Below are 22,424 nucleotides of genomic sequence, written 5' to 3'. Positions count from 1 at the left end.
ATATGCCTATCCACTGACCATTTGAATGCCCTTAAAGTTGGTGAGTCCACAACTGCTGCAGGCAGGGCATTCCACACCCTTACTACCCTCTGAGTAAAGAACCTACCTCTGACATCCGTCCTATAATTATCACCCTTCAATTTAAAGCTATGCCCCCTCGTGTTAGCCATCACCATCCGAGGAAAAAGGCTATCTAATACTCTGATCATCTTGTATGCCTCAATTAGGTCACCTCTTAACCTTCTTCTCTCTAATGAAAATAACCTCAAGTCCCTCAGCCTTTCCTCATAAGGCCTTCCCACCATACCAGGCAACATCCAGGTAAATCTCCTCTGCACACTTTCCAATGCTTCCACATCTTTCTTATAATGCAGCGACCAGAACTGTACGCAATACTTCAAGTGCGTCCGCACCAGAGTTTTGTACAGCTGCAACATGATCTCACGGCTCCGAAACTCAATCCCTCTACCAATAAAAGCTAACACACCGTACGCCTTCTTAACAACCTTATCAACCTGGGTGCCAACTTTCAGTGATCTATGCACATGTACACTGAGATCTCTCTGCTCATCAACACTACCAAGAGTCTTCCCATTAGCCCAATACTCTGTAATCCTGTTACTCCTTCCAAAGTGAATCACCTCACACTTTTCCATATTAAACTCCATTTGCCACCTCTCAGCCCAGCTCTGCAGCTTATTTATGTCCCTCTGCAAATTGCAACATCCATCCTCACTGTCTACAACTCCTCCGACTTTAGTGTCATCCGCAAATTTACTAACCCATCCTTCTACACCCTCATCTAGGTCATTTATAAAAATGACAAACAGCAGTGGCCCCAAAACAGATCCCTCTGATAGAACTCCAGGTTGAACATTTCCCATCAACCACCACCCTCTGTCTTCTATCAGCTAGCCAATTCCTGGTCCAAACTGCTAAATCACCCTCAATCCCATGCATCCGTATTTTCTGCAGTAGCTTACCATGAGGAACCTTATCAAACGCTTTACTGAAATCATTGGGTAAGTTTTTCACTCAGAGGGTGGTGGGTGAGTGGAATCGGCTGCCGTCGGTGGTGGTGGAGGCAAATTCGGTAGGGTTTAAGAGACTTCTGGATGAGTACATGGGACTTAATAGGATTGAGTGTTATAGGTAAGCCCAGTAGGTAGCGATATGATCGGTGCAATTTGTGGGCCAAAGGGCCTGTTCGTGCTGTGGTTTTTCTATGTTCATTGTTATATACGCCACATCAACTACTTTACCCTCATCCACCTCTTTGGTCACCTCAAAGAACACAATAAGGTTTGTGAGGCACGACCTATCCTTCACAAAACCGTGTTGACTGTCCCTGATCAAATTATTTCTCTCTAGATGATTATAAATCCTATCCCCTATAATTCTTTCCAAAACTTTGCCCACAACAGAAGTAAGGCTCACCGGTCTATAATTTCCAGGATGGTCTCTACTCCCCTTCTTGAACAAGGGAACAACATTTGCTATCCTCCAGTCTTCTGGTACTATACCTGTAGACAATGATGACATAAAGATCAAAGCCAAAGGCTCTGCAATCTCCTCCCTAGCCTCCCAGAGAATCCTAGGATAAATCCCATCCAGCCCAGGGGACTTATCTGTTTTCACACTTTCTAGAATTGCTCACACATCCTCCTTATGAACCTCAATCTCGTCTAGTCCAAAAGCCTGTATCTCAGTATTCTCGACTACATTGACTTTTTCCTGTGGTTAGCACTGCTGCCTCATAGCACCAGGGACCCAAGTACAATTTTGCCCTTGGGTCACTGTCTGTGTGGAGTTTGCGTGTTGTCCCTGTGTCTGTGTGGGTTTACTCCGGATGCTCAAGTTTCCTCTGACAGACCAAAGATGTGCAGGTTAGGTTGATTGGCCATGATAAATTGCCTCTTAATGTCAAGAAGATTAGCAGGGTAAATACGTATTGCTGGTTCAGGGCCTGTTGTCAGTGCAGGCCAGTTGGGCCGAATGGCCCTCTCTGCACTAAAGGGATTTTATGATTCTATGATACCTGCACTCCTCCAATTCTACACATCTCCTGATTGTTCCATCATTGGCAGCCATGCCTTTAGCTGCTTCAACTCTAAGCTCTGGAATTTCCTCCTTGAATATTTCAACTTCTCTATCTTGTGCCTCTTTAAAGACAACCCTTAAAAACCTACCTGTTTGATCAAACTTTTGATCATCTGGTCTGACATCTCATTACATGACTTGCCTATGAAGTGCCATGAGATGTTTGATGATATATCAGAGATACAATATAAATATGAAGTTGTTGTTGTTATTGCAGTTTTAAGGTAGATGGGGAGAAAAATGTGGGTAGGTGGTGGTGTTTGGGGATTGCGGGACATAGGGTGAGCTGAACTACTGCAGTTTTTCAATATATTTGTGCCAAAATTAAAATTTATGGTTTCATATGTTACCCAAAAAAATGCAAAGCTGCTAGTTCCAGAAAGAGTGGGTTTAAAAGCTTAGATTCAAATGAAAAGTAAACTGTTAACTGCATCCCATTTAATGAAGCATTCTGTGAAGAGTGGACCATGGACTAGAATCCCCAGGAGATTCCTCTTTGCTGAAAGCAGGGTTGGGGCAGGTAATATGATCCTGATCTGCCTGTCTCAAACAGTGCAAGGTTGCTGCTCACTAACGCACTTTGAAAATACGTCAAGAAACTTTACTTCTCTCTGTTCCTTACACTGCTTATAGCAAAGCTAAGTTGTGTATAAAAAAGCTTTGGTCATTTATATCTTTGTTAAAATCAACCCATCATGTTTGAAATTTGAAATTTATTTTCTCAACTCAGTGACACAAAATACAGCCACCTTTGAGGCTACAAGCATATTTCTTTGACTAAGCAACCATAGCAAGGATCTCTGGTTGATTTCCCTCTCTACAACTAAGGGGCAAAAAGGAAATTGTAGCACCATCCACTCTCAATCCAGGTCCACTAACTCAGTGCAGACTCAGGATTGAAACTGGCACATTCTCGATCAGAATGAACTCTGAACTCATTTTCAGCATCATCATAACAGAGCTCTGAACTTCTGTAAATAATGTGACAGCTATGAGGCCACGATAGACATCTGCTGTCCCCATTCACTGTCCTTTTCATTTCACTTTCTCAGTTTTCTATGAGGTTGCATGTTGTGAGGTTTTGGTTGTCATACAGTTTTGGTATCAGATGTTGTCACGAACAAGTTCAAGTCTCCTTCGCAGCCTGTGACCCTGTCCGAAGCCCAGGAGGAGTTAATAAGATATAGGAGCAGAATTCAGCTATTCCGCCTAACGAGTCTATTTGATCATGGCTGATACGCTCCTCATCCCCGTTTTCCAGCCTTCTCCCCATAACCCTTCAACCCATTGCTCATTAAAAATCTGTCTAACTCCTCCTTAAATTTACTCACTGTCCCAGCATCCACTGATTTTGTTTTGGGGACTTTATTGAGGGTTACTTTCAAATATCACAGTGAAGTAACTTCTGTTCTCTTTTCCTTTGCCTCCACTTCTGTTCTTCTTCAGCCCAGTTCCAGCAACACTGCCAAGGCAACAAATGATGAATTGAGGACTAACGACACGTTAGGTTAGGTGTGTTGGACTATCTGCAAATGTTCCTGAGGGTTGAGGTATTATGACATATCCGCCCCAACACTAGTAACCTGTAGAGTCTCTAGGTCAGCTACAATGTCAATTCAAACATTGCTGCCCTGTCTAAGAAACTGTTGATGGCTCAAACAGTTTGCGTTTATATCAGGGAGATGGTAGAATTTGGGCAATGTCACTGCCCTAGTCATACAGAGGCCTAAGCTAATGTTAGAACATAAGAAATAGGAGCAGGAGTAGGCCATCTAGCCCTTCGAGCCTGCCCCGCCATTCAATAAGATCATGGCTGATCTGAACTGGATCAGTTCCACTTTCCCGCTTTCTCCCCATAACCCTTAATTCCCCTGTCTATCAAAAACCTATCTACACGTGACTTAAATATATTCAACGAGGTAGCCTCCACCACTTCAACGGGCAGAGAATTCCAGAGATTCACCACCCTTTGAGTGAAGAAAGGATAGCAAGACTCGAGGGCACAGCCTCAAGATAAGGGGGGGGCAGTTTAAATCAGAGTTGAGGAGGAACTTCTTCACTCAAAGGGTGGTGAATCTCTGGAATTCTCCGCCCGTTGAAGTGGTGGAGGGTACCTCGTTGAATATATTTAAGTCACAGGTAGACAGGTTTCTGATAGTCAGGGGAATTAAGGGTTATGGGGAGAAAGCGGGAAAGTGGAACTGATCTAGTTCAGATCAGCCATGATCTTATTGAATGGTGGGGCAGGCTCGAAGGGCTAGATGGCCTGCTCCTGCTCCTATTTCTGATGTTCTTATAAGAAGTTCCTCCTCAACTCTGATCTAAAGTGACCCCCCCCGCTTATCTTGGGGCTGTGTCCTCTAGTCCTGCTATCCTTTCTAAGCGGGAAGAATCTCTCTACCTCTACCCTATCCACCCCCTTCATTATCTTATACGTCTCTATAAGATCCCCCCTCATCCTTCTAAACTCCAATGAGTACAGACCCAGTCTGTAGTCTCTCTTCATAGGCCAACCCCCTCTGGTATCAGCCGAGTGAACCTCCTCTGCACTCCCTCCAAGGCCAATACATCCTTCCGCAAGTGCGGCGACCAAAACTGCACACAGTACTCCAGCTGCGGCCTCACCAGGATCCTGTACCGATGCAGCAAGACCTGCCTGCTTTTATATTCTATCCCTCTCGTTATAAAGGCCAGCATCCCATTCGCCTTCTTGATCACCTGCTGCACTGCAGACTGGGTTTTTGCAACTCATGCACAAGAACCCCCAGGTCCCTCTGCATCGTAGCATGCTGCAGCTTTTCTCCTTTTAAATAATAATCCCTCCTACTATTATTTCTGCCAAAGTGGATAACCTCACACTTGCTAACATTATACTCCATCTGTCAGGTCCTCGCCCACTCACTTAGCCTATCCAGATCCCTCTGCAGACTTTCCACACCCTCCACGCAATTTGCTTTTCCACTCATCTTCGTGTCATCAGCAAATTTCGTCACCCTACACTCAGCCCCCTCCTCCAGATCATCTATATAAATGGTAAATAGTTGAGGCCCCAGCACCGATCCCTGCGGCACTCCACTAGTCACCAACCAGAATAGCACCCGTTGATACTAACTCTCTGCTTCCTATTAGACAGCCAATCATCTATCCACGCTAACACCTTACCTCCAACTCTGTGCACCCTAACCTTCTGTCGCAACCTTTTGTGAGGCACCTTATCAAACGCCTTTTGGAAATCTAAAAACCCCACATCCACCGGTTCCCCTCTGTCTACTGCACTAGTCACATCCTCATAGAAATCCAATAAATTCGTCAAACATGACTTCCCCTTAACGAATCCGTGCTGCGTCTGCTCTATCAAACCATTCTTTTCTAGGTGCCTCGCTATTTCTTCTTTGATGACGGATTCAAGCATTTTTCCAACTACAGACGTTAAACTAACCGGCCTATAATTCCCTGCCTTTTGTCTGCTACCTTTTTTAATCAGCGGCGTAACATTAGCTGTTTTCCAATCTTCTGGCATTTCCCTGGAGTCCAGCGAATTTTGATAAATAATTATGAAGGCATCCACCATCACCTCTACCATTTCTTTCAGAACCCTGGGATGCATTCCATCCGGTCCTGGGGACTTGTCCACCTTCAGTCCCATTAGTCTATCAAGCACTACCTCTCTAGTGACAGTAATCGCATTCAGGCCCTCAACTCCTACCATCCTTCTATCTTTAATATCCGGCAAACTATTCGTGTCCTCCTCCATGAAGACCGAGGCAAAAAACTTATTTAAAGCCTCAGCCATTTCCTCATCTCCCACCGCTATATCCCCCATCTCATCCTCCAAGGGTCCAACATTCACTCTAGCCAGCCTCCTCTTCTTTATATATTTGTAAAAACTCTTACTGTCGTTTTTTATATTTAGTGCTGGTTTAGCTTCATAGTCTATTTTTCCTTTCTTTATCGCCTTCTTAGTCATTCTTTGTTGATTTTTAAATTTTTCCCAATCTTCTAATCACCACTATTTTTAGCCACTCTGAATGCATCAGCTTTTAATTTAATACTCTCCTTTATTTCCTTTGAGAACCACAGCTGATTATCCCTTCTCCTACAGTCCTTCTTAACCATCGGAATATATTTCTGCTGAGCACCGAAAGAGATCTCCTTCAAAGTCCTCCACTGTTCCTCAGTCGTCCTACCGACCAATCTGCGCCCCCAATCTACATTCGCCAATTCCTCTCTCATCCTATCGTACTCCCCTCTGTTCAAACAGAGGACACAGGTTCGGGACCCTACTTTCTCATCCTCCATCTGCATCAAAAATTCAACCATACAATGATCACTTGTCCCAAGAGGATCCCTCACAATAAGATCCCTAATTCTTCCTGCCTCGTCACACAACACCAGATCTAAGATAGCTCGCTCCCTCGTTGATTCCGTCACATACTGTTCAAGGAAACTATCCCGACAGCATTCCAAGAGCTCTTCCTCAAGCCCACCGTGTCCAACTTGGGTCATCCAATCAATATGCAGATTAAAATCCCCCATAATTATCGCCGTTCCGTTTCTGCACACATCATTTATTTGCTTGTTTATAGCCCGCCCCACCTCAAAGTTATTATTTGGGGGCCTATAGACCACACCCACCAGCGTCTTCCTCCCCTTACTATTCCTTATCTCCACCCACAACGATGACACGTTTCGCTCTTTGGAGCCTATATCTTCCCTTACTGCCGCCCTGATATTATCCTTAATTAACAGAGCTACCCCACCCCCTTTTTCCTCCTGTCTATCCTTCCTAAACACCATGTTATGGGGACATGTGTTCAAAATTCCATTAATAAGTCTGAAATTGAAAGTCAGCCTCAGTATGATGACCGTGAGATTATCAATTATTGTAAAAACTCATCTGGTTCACTCATGCCCTGCAGATGAGGATATCTGTCAATCTTATCTGGTCTGGCCAACAAGCGACTGCAGGCCAACAACAATGTGGTTGACTCTTCATTGTCCTCTGAAATGGCCTACCAACACATTCAGTTCAGGGGTAATTAAGTCAACAAATGCCCACACCCTATGAAAGATCACACAAAAAAGATAAAGTTTGTTGCCTGATTGCCTCCATAAATGTTCTCTGGGCTGAATTTTGAGCGTTCATTGGGGTTGGGAAAGAAGGCAAGAACTAAAAATGGCAACAATGGGTGGGGTGCCAGTTCCTTTTTACTCTCAGGTCATTTTTGTCGATGCGGGCTGGGGCAAGACTATCTGCTGTAGGGTGTTGGCTACTGTTTGGTCAGCTTCAAAGAAGTCTTCTGTTGTTAGTAGGTTAACTGTGCACACTTATTAACTACAACAACTGTGTACATATATACACTAAAGGATTCAAGATCGGAGATGTCTCCACGCCTGCTTGTCCAATTCTATATTAACTCCTAGGTGTGGCTCATGCGTTCTCCTACGTTACTGTGTGGGCAATAGTGCACTCAAGTTAACTCTATACTTGCCAGTCCCTGACCATACATCACCCACTCCAAGCCTTTAGCAAGACTTTCAAGTTATTCCAATTCATCCCATATAGTTACATCTTGTTACTGCCCCCTCTCCTCTCCCTCTTCAAGTCTTGGAATAGTCAGGCAGTCTGGAGGACTTATAACTCTTCCATCACTTGTTCAACTACTGTCATGCTTTTGTTGCAGATAAATTTAGTTATTGTGGAGGTTGTTTTAACATCAGTGTGGAGATTGTTTTGGCATCTGGGTATCCTTTTCATTTTATTTTTCCATTTTACATATAAGATGATGAATGGGATGGATAGGATAGAGGTGGAGAGACTCTTCCCGCTCAGAAAGGACAGTAGGACTAGGGGGCACAGCCTCAAGATAAAGAGGGGGCAGTTTAGAACGGAGTTGAGGAGGAACTTCTTCACTCAAAGGGTGGTGAATCTCTGGAATTCTCTGCCCGTTGAAGTGGTGGAGGCTGCCTCGCTAAATATTTTTAAGACGCGGGTTGATGGGTTTTTGATAAGCGAGGGGATTAAGGGTTATGGGGAGAGGGCGGGAATGTGGAACTGAGCCACGACAGATCAGCCATGATCTTTTTGAATGGCGGGGCAGGCTCGAAGGGCTAGATGGCCTACTTCTGCTCCTATTTCTTATGTTCTTATGTTCTTATTCCTTGGTATTGAACCACTTTTTGTTGATTAGGCAGTTGTGGTGATATGTAGTTGTTGATGTATCCCATTTTTTCACATTTCAGCAATTCATTCCTACTTATTTCACAGTTTTCGCCAAAGTTTTGATTGCTATCTTCTTTTCCATTTTTTGAGTTTATAAATCTTCTCATTCAGCTCAGCAACAACTCTGGTAAGTTGAGTTGTTTTTGTTTTATAGTGGATCTCTTGTGATTTGGCAACATCCCCCAGATATTCAGTTCTTTTCGGTATCTTTCCTCCATGGTCACTGACTACTGTTCAGACTTCTTCAATTAATTTGTTAGATCTTCAATCTGTTCCATAGAATTCACTTTTTCTGCTTTTAAAATCTGGATTTGCTCTTCCATACTATGCATTCATCCTTCATGATGTTCAGATTGGACCGAAGTTCAAGATGTTCCATCAGTTTTGGTTGTTAAGTCTGCTTTCAAGCAACTGTTCTGATTCATCAGCAATTCCTTCTCCTTTTGCTGGCATTTTGCACAGTGCTTACGAGTGACTTTGACACTTGAAGTTCATCAAGTTTTAATCAAAGAATGCTTTGTTGAATTTGTTTCTCCAAGTTTATCATTCAAGCATTTCTCGCCCTCTTTCAAGTGTTCATGAATGACATTGCAGTTTTCTCATTAGCTCTTGGTTTACCTCATCAACACATCTTTTGTTTGTGAAAGTTGATTCTCTACACCGATCAGTTTTTTCTTTAGAGTATAATTCCTCTGTGCGAGCATTCAAGCTTGAATTCTGTAATCGTGTTAATTGTTTCTGAGATTCCACACGCTCTTCTGTGAAAACTTTTCACAGACTTCACGTTTGTGAAGAAGGGACTTTTTTTCTCTTGCCATTTTCAGTTCTTGATTTTCAACTCTTCATATAGCTCTTTGGAAAGGTAGGCCAGAATTCTCTGACCTCGTCTGTAGCTGAGGTTTTTTCCAGTTCTGCTGCAGTGAGTGAATGGAGATTTGGCTGAGCATCACAATCTCTGTTCTCCCTGGCAGTGGCAGCAGAGCGTGTGAGACAGGAGAATTCTTACCGTAATGTTTTTCCAAGTTTCTTTCAATTGTGAAACCATTTTTTTCAGCTGTGTGGTAGCTTTCTTGTACCTCTGTGACATCTCAAAATTTTGTTTGTTCAGATTTTGAACTATTTGATTCATTCAAAACTTTAGTATCTCATTCATCTTTCAAAGGTATATACTCAGAGTTTCAAATTTTCCAATTCAGTTTTGATATGAACATTTTCTAACCTTATGACATTTTTCTTTGACAGGTTTATCTATTTTGGGTTTCATCAGTTGGCTTTCATTCATTCAGGGCCAACTGCTTATTGTCACCTCCTGTTGGAGTTCAGGTAGTACGTTGGGATTTCCGGAAAGATATATTTTTGGGAATTATGGGAAGTTCCCTGCCTCTCTGGCTTATTTGCATATGCAGTTCTGGTGCTTCATGTTTTTAAGCTCTTGTGCTCCACAACTTGTTAAACTATTCATCAAAGGCATTTAATATTTCATAAATGCTGGTTGAGGATTACTTCATTTGCAAACTCACCTAGCCAATTTAAAAAGGTATTAATCTGGTCTTTAATCAGTAACTGCTTGTATCGACCAGATGCACACTTCTCCATTTGAGTGCTATGCTTTAAGATCATGAATGTTTCAAATCCTGGTCTTTATAACTGATTCCTTAGTCATGATTTGTCCAGATTAATTATTTTTTCCTTTCTTAGAGCAAGCTCAGTGGTTTGTTCAGGTTCCAACTTAGGAATCTAGTTTTTCCAACAGAGTTTTTAAATGGCAGTTTCTGATGACTGAACTATTCAAGAGTCCCTCTGGACTTGCTTTATTATGAAATTTATAAAGTTTAGCTCACCTCTGCAAGATCTGCTGACACTGCACTCTGGGAATTGAAGTTGGACTTCCATGAGATCATATGGAGTCTTCTTCTGCAGTGAGGAATTTAATATTTCTCCTTTCAGCTTCCAGACCTTTCTTTCAAGGTATTCTCTGGTGATTTTCCTTTATATGCCTTTTTGCGCTTTTCTAAAGGTCAGAATGCTTCTTCCAATTTTTCTTTAATCTTGCAGGATTTTAGTTTCTCACTGCCTTTCTCTGTGAGGCTTTGGGTTTTTCCATTCTCTGCTGCTATGTTGTATGAGACCGTTCAGTAGGTCTTAATGAAGACTTTGTGGTTTTAAGTAGGTTGACTGCACATACTTAGTATGTATACACTTCGTATGTCACAAGAACTATAAATGTTCATAAATACAGCAAAGAGTTTAAGCTTGGAGCTGTCTCCACTCTTGCTCGTGCATATCGCTCTGTCCAACACTTGACTAGCCCCTAGGTACAGGTCATTGTTCTCTTACATCACTATATGGACAGCACTGTACTCAGTCCTACATCAACCCAATATTTGCCAGACTCTACCGTTACATTATCCACTCACCTGTGGTGGATAGCCAACCTGTCTCATTAAGAGTCAGATTTCTGGCCAGAGGCTGACTTCAATTTTCTGTCAAAGACTCTAGATTCTCACTGGTAACAGGGACAGATTTGGTTCCTGGAGGTGCCTCCCAGCTGTGGACTAGGGTTCCAGAGATCCAGGTAGACTTTGAGGTCTTCCCCGCATGCCTGGGTTCAGTCATCGCATTGTTGCATGGATGGAAAATTTGTTTCTTAGTTTCAGTTGTAAAAACAAGTTGGTGAGATGGTGCTTTCTTCTTGAATGAAGGCTCCCCTCTCATATTTACTACTTTCAGCCTGTTAGTGCTTTCAAGCTGGAAGGCCTTCGATTGGCCCTCTGTTCCGAGAGCTCACCTGCCATCCTTAATTGAATGGTTAGTCTGTCTCCATGCCAATTAAGAGAAATGGTGAAAATTATAGTGAACATCATAGTGAGCAATCCTTTCCCCCAGGGAACAGGTCAGCACCTGGAAATAGTCATGATATTTGTTTCCCGCTGCTGGAGAGAAAATCCTGCATGTTGTCTCTGTCATGAATGCTCCAACTCTCTCACCAAATGTGGTTAGTTTCTTGTTCATCTTAAGTTACAAATACAAATCCCTTATGATTTTACAGCCCAACGACAAGATTTGTCATATCTCTTAACTCATTCTTTTCCTGCACATCAGTTTTTCCTGGCCTTTTATAATCTACTGTCTTGTAGGACTCAAGATGTCACCTTACTTACAACTCCCCTGGTTTTAGCTCTCCGGTGACATTTGACTGTTCTAACATGTGTCAGTTCTTGGGTTTTGCATGAGGCCTCATCTGCACAATGGTTTGATAAGCTGGCTGATTAGGTGAGGAAACATGTTGGTTCCTCTGCAGATCGAAGCTTCTTCAGGCTCCTGGTTCATTTAGAAAACTGTGTCCGCAGTAGCTGGAAAGAACTGGTTAGTTCACTCTGCATCTACTGATCTCTAAAAATGATGCTGGGATATTACCATTGTTAACATAAGGCTCCTGCCAGTTTTGCAAGGTTATCAAGCGTGATAATTCTGTTATCTGGGTTTCTGGCAGATTATGGGTAGGAGATTTTCTTTGTCTCCAATTGTCTTTTGCACTGCCTTGCTTTGCAGTGTGTGCAATAAACAGGTGAAAATCACACTTTTTTTCCCTCTTTGTTACACTGATTGTGGGCATAAATCCTAACATCAGAAAATTGTAGCAGCCTGTCAGGATCCAAGGTTTTATACATTTAAATCAAGTAATTGTGCCTAAATATCGACGTTCAATTCAAATGCATTTTCTCTGACTTTGACCTTGCTTTTTTTCCCCTTTTTCAAACAATATTATTTTTAATTTCTCAGGTGACTTAGGCAGAAATTTTGCATTCCTCCATTCTGCAAACCATCTATTCTACTCTTCCACTTGGCATTCCCTTATGACTATAGTCTGGGCAGGAAGTCTCAGAGCAACACTTCAAATTACAGCACTGGCAACAGAAAACATTATTTCTTTATTTATTTTTCTCTATGTGTATTATGACACCAAAATCTAGACGTATAGCAGGCTGACTCCTGATAGATTATGAGATAGAGCTAAGTATTGGATTTTTAAAAAAATCTTCCGTTATTACTTTAGTTTATTTTTAATAAGCAATTTTATCTTTTTAGTCAACAGTTGTCAAAATTTTTAATACAGGATGGTTTCACTGTGAAATATCTAAAGATTCATTGACCTAGTTTTGACCAATCTGAAAACTCAGAGGTCACGAAAGTTAAGAGTTCCTGCTGTACAAATGATTTAATTGGAGTATTGAAGAAAAAACTCACAACTATAGAGAGCCTTTCTTGTCCTCAACACCTCAAACACTTTGCACCTAACAAATTATTTTGAAGTGCAATTACTATTGTTTTGTGGGTAAATGTGGCAAGCAATTTGGATGATGCAAATTCCACAAACAGCATAAAGATACATGTTCAGTTAATATGTTTTTGATGATACTAGTTGAGGGATAAACAGGATCACATAAACAGGATGGAAGCTTGAATAGTCTAGAGTAGGCGTAGTATTAGTTGTTTCTGTGTTGCATTTGTTACGTGATTCTACTTATGCAAAAAAATTTCTCCTTAACTCTTCTGATGCTGAGACAATTTTAAACTGATTACCTCCAACACTAACTTCCTTACTAAAAGAAGTAATCTCCCTACTGAATAAACTCTCTGCTACTCCATTGAAAATACCCCCTTTACCACAAGTACCTCGTCATAAGGATAGCTTTTTTTCATCCCTGCCATTGTTTTGGAGAATCTGTGCTATACACTTATGGCTATATTGTCTTTTCTAGAGTTGGTGCCCAAAACTGCACTACCTCGAGGCTGACTTTTGCTTCATATAAATTTGCCATTACATTACTGCTTTTACACAGAATTAACAGTCCCTCAGTCCAGCCCTGGAGTGACAACCAATTTTATATGTTCAAGTTCCAAAATGGAGTTCAACTACAGTACTTTTGAACTCAGAAGGATGTGTGCTACTAATCTTCAAACTTAATGGGGGATGGATATTGCATTGGACCACATATTTTGCCTGAACTGTTATTTGTAATGTGTGAATCCAAGCACTGAGCTTTAAGACTTTCCTTGACCATGGATGATGACATCAGAATTGAGACCAGCCCTGTCCTTAAAATAGCACCAACTTTCCAGCTGAAATCACAGAAGAGATCAGCAGCAAAAAGCTTGACTAACAATGATTTCTTCCCCTTTCTCTATCCCAATTGTGAAAGAGTCCCCATCACCACTACATAGCAAATGCCAACATTGTAGTCTGACATGTGCTTTGCCTCCTTTGCCAGAGGAAGGATTTCATGGAGTTAGGCAGCTCCAACTCTGCTCTTAGGTTGGTTGAAATCACCTACCCCAACCCCACACTGCATTCAACAAAATGGAACTGGATATTTTGCTATGAATTAGATCATGAACAGCTGGGAAACCTTGGAGGTAGGGTCTCTATCTCAAGATTGCATGTATGTACAATTTATAATGTATATTTTTGAGCATTAGAAGGGAGAGCCATGTGAATGGAATGTATTCCCTTCAGGATCTTCCTTTTCCTTCAACCTTTCTTGAGCACTTTTGACCCAGAATCATTATGGTTGCTTAGCTTGCTCTACATACAAAAAGAAATGGTTCCTTGAAGATTGGGTGACTGGGGGAAGGATTGGGGAGGTAGTTATATGTGTCTTTGATGACAGCGGTATTGAATTGGCAGCCTGTCTTACACACTGGTTTCTTTTCTCGAGATGGAGTGTGATAGAAAACTGGTTGGGCTACAAAACTGACAAGCAATTTCCAGCCCCCATTTTCTACCTGGCACTGAAGTCCAATTGAACCTCCTCCCTCCCTGATCTTCACACGATGCACACTTTCTTTTTACGTACAAATTCAATTCAGGCAAAAAGCCGTATCCTCACCTCGGAATCCATTTCCATTCCCATTGGAGCAGGCCGGGGAGGGGGAGTCTTGGGGTCGGATCACCGGTGCAAAGGCGCTCTTCTGTTTCACTGCGGGGAAGACAGAAGATGAGAAGGGAAGTATGGCAGATGTGCTGGAGGACAGAGGGACTGCAGATGCCACAGTCGGACTGGAAGGCATAACTGTAAGAAATCAAAAAAAAGGGGGAAGAAAAGAACAGCTCTGTCTTAGACATAAAGGACCCATCTCCTATGGAAGTGGACTATCAGATTTGTGAAGTGAGGCACGTTTATAATTTAAAGGAGCACCACATCCGCAAGATAGCATTTGGCAAACACCTTCAGCCATTTGAAAATACATGGTGACCATCTCACAGCATGTGTTGAAAGTGTTAAAACCGTTTCTTTGCTTTCAGTAATCTGAAGCATGAATTCTGTTTTCTCTCCTTAGATGCTGCCTGACTTGCTAAGTGTTGCCAGCATTTTCTGTTTTTAGTTTGGATTTCCATCAGCTGCAGTACTTTGCCTTCTGATTTCCCCTCCCCTCTATTTCATGGAAGCACTGCGTCTTGTTGGCTGAGTTGACCAAGTGCTAATACCTCAATATTTATGTGTGAGCATGAATGGTGAGAGTTGCCAAGCTATAGAACAGAGAACACAACAGAACTAAACACGATCCTGTCTACTCTTGATGAATTCCCCAAAGGGAGCCACTGGATAAAAGCTCGAGTGATTTTCAACCTTCTTGTGAATTTATGCATTCAAAACTGAAATCACGACATTTGAGTTGCTGCATATAGTTTTTTTTACACTTTTTAAATGAGTACTGCTGTTAGGTGGAGGTTCTTCATCACTCTCACTGATGTATTATTTTCAGAGCTGCCAAGGTTATTTTCATCACTAAACTGCAGCTCTAATTTAAACAGCTAACCCAACAAAGACTACAGTTAGGATAATTTAGTTCTGTGGACATCCTGGTTATAGTCCATTTATGATGTGGGTATGCCGGCGTTGGACTGGCGTAAACACAGTAAAAAGTCTGACAACACCAGGTTTTAGTCCAACCTATTTATTTGATAATATACTCACAAGCTTTCGAGGGGACTGCCTCTTCGTCAGGTGAGAACTCTCCATTCACCTGACGAAGAGGCAGTCCCCTCGAAAGCTTGTGAGTATATTATCAAATAAATAGGTTGGACTAAAACCTGGTGTTGTCAGACTTTTTACTGTATAGTCCATTTACCCAGAGAGGGAGCTAATACAGATAACAAGAAACAAAGCAATCTCACATTCTTATTATTAAACCATAAAGGGAAGGGGTATAACTAGCTGCTCAAAAAAAGCCTCAAATTTGTCAACAGTTTCACACTTCAAAACATCCAATGCCTCATTCCCTGTCTTGGGATCATGAACTTTTCCTACATGCGCTGACCCTATATCATTTGCATTACAAAAGATGCCTACTTCCATCTACTTAATTCCTGTCTCCATCTTGGCTTAGCTCACCTGATGCCGAACTGTGCTTTTGTCAACTCCAGACTTGATTATTCCAATACTGTTCACTTGACCTCAGATATTTAACTCTTTATAAACTTGAGCTGATCCAAATTCTGCTATCTATTATCTAGAATCATACCAATTCTGTTCAGCCATTCACTCGGTGACCTATGTTGGCTCCTGGTTGTGCAATGCCTTGATTTTGAAATTTTCATCCTTGTTTTGAAGCCCCTCCCCCCAACCCCCGGCCTTGCCTCTCTCAATCTCTATAACTTCATTCTGCCCCTCAATTTTTCAAGATTTCTGCGTTCCTCTAATTGTGGTCATTTGACCACCCAACATCCTTTGCCTCGCCATTGTCAGCTATGTCTTTAGCTGCCTGGCCTTCAGTTTGAAATTCCATCCCTAAACTTCACCACCGTTAACTTCACCTATCTCCTCCGTTAAGATGCTCCTTTAGCTTGGTCAAAGAACCATGCTCTTTGATCAAGCTTTTAGTTACCTGTCCTAATATTGACTCTATCAGTATTTTAAAATGCAAACATTTTATCAATATTTTTACCTTATTATGCTCCGGCGAAGCATCTCGGGAGGCTTTACTACGTTAGGGATCACTATAAATGCAAGCTTTATTGTAAACTCTGGAATTTCTCGTGCTGGAGATTTTAGGGAAGCAGTATGGAGGTGGTACAATTCCATCATTTGCTACTGTAATTTAAGCTTTCTTTCAAACTATGGCCTTCACAATCTTGTTGTGGGCTTGGCTAGCAATTTGTTTTGTGTATTCACAGGTTATTGGTGTCATTTGCAAAGTCAACATTTATTGATCATTCCAAGATATCCTTAATTAGCTTGTGAGGCCATTTCATAGGGTGACTGAGAGTCACATAGCTCCAGGTCTGAAATCACACATCCAGACCAAACTGGGGTAAGGACAACAGATTTTCTTATTTAAAGAACATGACGGAACCAGATGGGTTGTTATGAGAATTCAGTAGTTTCATGATCACCATTACTGCTAGTAGCTTTTTATTCCAGGTTTTATTTATTAATTGAGTTTAAGTTTCCCAGCTGCTTTGTTCAAATTTGAATTCAGGTCTCTGGATTATTCTCTCAGACATCTGGATTATTAGTCAAGTAACATAACCATGATGCCACTGTTCCCTCCGTAGCTGAAAATAGTTCCCTGGTTTTGTTGACTTCCCAACACTTGCAAATCTTACTGACAGGTTGCTTATGAAGAGAGAAAGAGTGATAAAGAACAAGGCAGAAAGAGAAATTCAGAGTAAAGGCATTGGAAGGAAGAGAAAATAATGCACTAATGATACTCAAGCATCTCTGCAGTTGTGTCGTAGGTACAACTTACTACCTTCAGCCAAATCTAAGTTTTTGGCATGAGACAGCATAAGGACTATCACTGAAAATCTCAGTTGTGAACATAAAGAAAGAAGCACGCTTAATCATTGATCTATGCTGTGCAGGGATCTTTTCAACAGCACAGCCTTTATAAACTCCCTGTGAACATCACTTTCAGGGAGTGAAAAAGCTGCAAGTTATTTTATCCGTGACCAATTTTAGAAATACAATCCACATCTCTATTTTAAATTCTCAGTAGCACTCCCTCTTGCAATAGTTGATAAAAGCATGGCTCAGCTTAAAACTCACTGTAGCAGACAAAATGGGAAAGCAATATAAAATTTAGGCTGCAGGCAGATTGAGAGACATTTCAGTCTTCCTTCGTTATCCTCTTTTAGCAATTTCTCATGTATACTCTGACACTGATACAAAACACTAATGTTACTGCAAAAATATACTCAAGTATCAGAAGCATTGGCATCAGACCATATTACTGGAATATTAGTCTCAAATGACAAAACTAAAAAGTGTGAACACTTAAATTGCTGTCAATGTTTTTTTCCCCTCATCTATTCTTCCTTATCCATTCTTTTTAGGTCTCCATGTTTAAAACTTTAATCTGAAGGATGAAGAGTTTGCAACAATTCAATAAACGTTATATGGCTGTTTTCTGAAATGTGCTTCACTTGCACATAGCTTGAAGATTTTGGGTCCTACAGCACCCAAGTTATCACTTGGAAAGAGTGAATTTTGCAGTTTGGTCAGAAGAATAGAGGTATGGACTGTTTTCTGGGTGGGGAGAGAATTCAGAAATCTGAAGCGCAAATAGATTTGGGAATCCTGGTTCAGGATTTTCTTACGGTTAACTTGCAGGTTGAGTTGGTACTTAGGAAGGCAAATACAATGTTAGCAGTCATTTCGAGAGGACTCGGATACAAAAGCAAGGGTATACTGCCAAGGCTTTATAAGGATCTGGTCAGACCACATTTGGAATATTGTGAGCAATTTTGGGCCCTGTATCGAAGGAAGGATGTGTTAGCCTTGGAGAGGGTCCAGTGGAGGTTCACAAGGATGATCCCAGGAATGAAAATCTTGACGTATAAGGAGCGTTTGAGGACTCTGGGTCTGTATCAATGGAGTTTAGAAGGATGAGGGGGGTTCTCATTGAAACTTACAGAATACTGAAAAACCTGGATAGAGTAGATGTGGGGAAGATGTTTCCATTAGAAGGAGAGACTAAGATCCAAGGGGATCAGCCTCAGAGTAAAGGGACAATCCTTTAGAACCAAGATGAGGAAGAATTGCTTCAGCAAGAGGATGATGAATCTATGGAATTCATTGCCACAGGAGGCCAGGACACTGAGTGTATTAAAGCAGAGATAGATAGGTTCTTAATAGGTAAGGGGATCAAAGGTTACAGGGAAAAGATAGGAGAATGGGGTTGAAAAACTTATCAGCCGTGATTGACTGGTGGAGCAGACGTGATGGGCCAAATGGCCCAAATCTGCTCTGAGATCTTATGGTCTTATGGCTTTTCCACAAAGACAGAAATGTATTCTACTTGCCACTCTCCTACAGGACTTGCAGATAGGACCAGTGAAAAATTAGAGGGTGGGGGAGTAATTGAATAATTTTATCTGTAAACATAAATCATTCCACATTTGAAAGTCACACATTTCTATCCTTAGCTTTATATAATATTTTAACAGTGGCAATTTGAGGAACCTGGAAGTAGAGTTGGTCCTTGCATCGGCATTGGCAACTACAGTGCTATCACAGCACGATAAGTTTACACAGCAATTTCCATTATATATCTGGATACAGGAATTTATAAATTTTCCATATAACAGGAGATTTTTTTGGTGGATGGAGTTCATGCAGATGCAGAATTTTTAATAAGTTGCACATACACAGGAATATAACATGCAGTAGCTCAAAGTGTGTCGTATCAAATGTACATATGTGTTATACACAGTAACACACAATGTTCTTTTATATAATAGAGAGGTGTGTTATACTCCAGGAACATACAGTGTATTACTATGTAACATACACATTTACAGGAACTTTATATTATTGTGTAAGTATACAGAGTGTTTGACCAGAAATTTTTAGATGTATCACACTCAATGAAACCATGCAGCAACAGATAGCACCACCATCGACTACAAATCTTTCCCTTGGCTCTCCAATGTATCACTGGTAGTTTCTTGTGTTAAGATTTGGTCAGTCCCTTGGTTCTCCAATGTATCACTGGTAGTTTCTTGTGTTCTGACCAAACTAAAATGCAAGACCATGTTATATTGTAACCAATCATAAGTGTCACTGCATCAAAAATTTAATCTAATTTTAGAGTGATAATGAGGACATGTTTGAGCTAGCTGTTATGGTGAATATCTTGCTAAAGCTCGCAGTTTAGGCTTCCATTCGAAGAATAACCACCTGGGTAAGAGCACTGGAGGGCAGTTTGCTACTGTGGTGCTGTGTTCCAGCCTTTACACCTCTTTAGGAAAGAAGGGAAGAAAATTGAGAAAGTGGGCTCTCTGAATACTGCATTAAATGCAGTGATATAATTTCCCTAAATCAAGGGAGCCATAAGTGACCCAAGTATCTGGTGAGGAGATGATAGTCCAAAGAGGCATGACAAAATGAACCAGTTGCTCCCATACTGGACAAATTGTTTATCAGTTAGAAACAATTTAGAAGACTGGTGCATCCTGTGATGTTTTCCTCTGCCTTGCATCTTCACTATTTGAAATAAAGATTCATCATATTGTCTCCTCTAACTTTCCCAGGACCAGAAAACTGTGGAACACCTTACCTCCCTCCTTCCTTCCTCCTTCCTTCCTCCTTTCCTTCCTTCTTTAATCTGCAGGTTTTTAACACCCAAGCTTGATGTCACTATTTCTTGACTTATCTCATCTGGTCTTCTATTTTCCCAACCCTGGTGGTGTTCTGCATTGTAGCGTGGCCCTTCATCTAAGTTTCTCAATTAAAAATAACACTGAAGTTCTGCCAAGCAAATACAAACATATGTCACATTTAAAACCATGTCAAGGCTGTTGGGAACAGCTAATCATTTTTCCTATTTGCCTCTTTGGGACAGGTCTTAATTTTGCACTGTAGTGTTAAACAGGCAACTGCAAATGAGGAATCCCTTTGCAATCAAGTCGATTGAAATAAGATCTGGGAACTGGGGGAGAGGTAATACAGACACACTGTCACCCAATTTACACGACCTGACAAAATTACGATATACCTCTTTGAGACTAAGATTGGATCCTGAAAATTGACATGAATATTTTCAAACTTCTGTCGCTTTGATCCCAGTTGTCTGTTGAGGGTGTACTATTCTTCCCTCTGCTGAAGGCACTGCACTTTAGGGTACAATGCTATGAAAGCCTCCAGTCCTCCAATATTTAGCCTGCTTGGTTGTTCTTAATTTGTCCACATAATGGTAAATGTCCAACAGGCCTTTCAGAGGTATTATAAATGAGTTTCATTTGTTCCTTGCCTAGTATTAGCTTTCCCCACTCCCTAGTGTAGGGTTACTTGGTCCACCTGCAGCAGCCCCACCACTTGCCCATCTTTGAAAGCTAATTTAACCAATCAGAAATTGGACCATCCGACCATCAACCCAATTGATGAGAAAAGAAAAGACACCAAAGGCCCAACATGCCACATAGATAAAACAAAATTATTGAGCCCATCTTCAAAAAGCCCTCTCCACCCCAAGACAAACAAGACCACCAGTGAAACAGTAGGCTAATGAGAATGTGGGCACTCATTCTTCCCTGATCGTGTCCCTTGTTATTATTACACCAGGCAAAAATGACACTTACTGCCATAGGGTGAGCTGGCAGGAGAGCTGTTTAGGAATCCAGGAGAACTGGGCACTCCGAGGTTTGACATTGGCACGTTGCTATAGCCATTGATGTTACCACCTACTGTGCTGTAGTTGGACTGTTGTGGTGAGTGTGTGGGTGCATACCCACGTGGAGAGATGCTGCTGCTGTTGTGGATATAACCTGCCCACAAAAATAGAGGAAAGATGGGGTTAGGGTACCAGCACAATGATATTTGAAGTGACATTTAAATCAATATCAAAATTACATTTATTGTCCTGAAAACAAATATCTATCCCCAGCTCTATGATTGCTTATGCCCCGACACTGTAACAGTTCACCTATTAGCAGTGATCATAAGATGATGGGTTTTCAATGCACTGCATCAGGGGATATTGGTGCCTCAGCGACTGAATTGGTTAACGTACTTAATTCAGTATAAGTGACCATTCTTCCAACGGAGGTCCTGGGTTGCCTGACCTTAATACCCTGTTCTCCTTTGGTGGAACAGGAATATTACACTTCTTAGCTCCTCTGGGCAATGTAAGGGTAATTCCTGCTGGGATGTGTCTTCTGATCACTGCTCTGTGAACCCTGCTGAAATCACGTAATTCAGGTAGAATATAATCAGGATTGATTGTGATGCCTACCAAAGATGACGAACCTGCAATGCTCACTGTTTAGACCCTGACTTGTATTGGACATAGTACAAGACAGTGTCTTTGGGATTGGAAGGAAGACAATAAGAGGAATAGAAATTCATTGTAGAATTTATATTGTGTTGCAATTAAGTGAGGAAAATTAGAAATATTACGACTGCGTGTAGGAATGCAATCACTCAATGCTAAGTGAATGATATTGGGAATGGAAGGGACCTGACCACTTATGAAAATTAGAATCATTAGAAGAAAGCGAGATCCTTGTTTATTCTGAATGAATGAGGCTTCCATCCTGCAATTTGATCCTGACTCTCTGTTGCGCACGCGCATGTCATTGAATATCACAGACTGACAATGTCAAGCAAAACATAGTGAGAGTGATATTATTTCTGCTGATTGGAGAATCCAGGGCACAGACTAAAATAAGAGCCAGACCAATCAATAGTGAAATTAGGAAGCTCTTCTACGCACAAAATATGTGAAAAATTTGGAACTCTGTTCTGCAAATAACAACTAACTCTAGGTCAAATGTTATTTTTAAATCTGAGACTCATAGATCTTTGTCACCAAAACTATGAGAGGATATTAGGCAAAGGCAAGCACAAGGAGATGGGTCACAGACCAACCAGTGGTGGAACAGACTGGAAGGGTTAAGTGGCTTGTTCCCATGTGAGAAATCCTTCTCTTCTGCTCTTTCCCCAACTTTATTCTCATTTGACATGCAGAAGGCTGAAATAATACTGAATGATTTATGAAGTAGATTACAGAGCATAAGAGAGAGAATAATTTGATGGGGGCCATTTCTCTCCATTCCAGTCACTCCAGGTTAGGATGTTTAGAAACAGCTAGGGGT

General features: G+C 41.3%; 1 protein-coding gene across 5 annotated transcripts in view; it reads right to left on the bottom strand.

Moving 5' to 3' along the window:
• Window positions 1-22,424, bottom strand: part of LOC145361426 (transcription factor COE2) — a 305,378-nt gene that overhangs the window by 5,821 nt on the left and 277,133 nt on the right. For 3 of the 5 annotated variants that reach the window (XM_080217170.1, XM_080217168.1, XM_080217169.1), the window contains 2 exons: window positions 20,910-21,095; window positions 14,215-14,397 (listed from right to left, as the gene is read on the bottom strand). In XM_080217170.1, coding sequence (XP_080073296.1) covers window positions 14,215-14,397; window positions 20,910-21,095 — 369 coding nt within the window. The remainder of the gene's footprint in view (window positions 1-14,214; window positions 14,398-20,909; window positions 21,096-22,424) is intronic. The other 2 variants (XM_080217171.1, XM_080217172.1) reach the window with 2 other exon arrangements.

The sequence above is a fragment of the Carcharhinus amblyrhynchos genome, chromosome 34 (genome assembly GCF_965287045.1).
Source record: "Carcharhinus amblyrhynchos chromosome 34, sCarAmb.v2.hapA, whole genome shotgun sequence".
In the NCBI taxonomy this organism is placed as follows: Eukaryota; Metazoa; Chordata; class Chondrichthyes; order Carcharhiniformes; family Carcharhinidae; genus Carcharhinus; species Carcharhinus amblyrhynchos.
The sequence above is the reverse complement of the archived record's forward strand: the minus strand, read 5'-3'. Positions and strand labels throughout refer to the sequence as shown.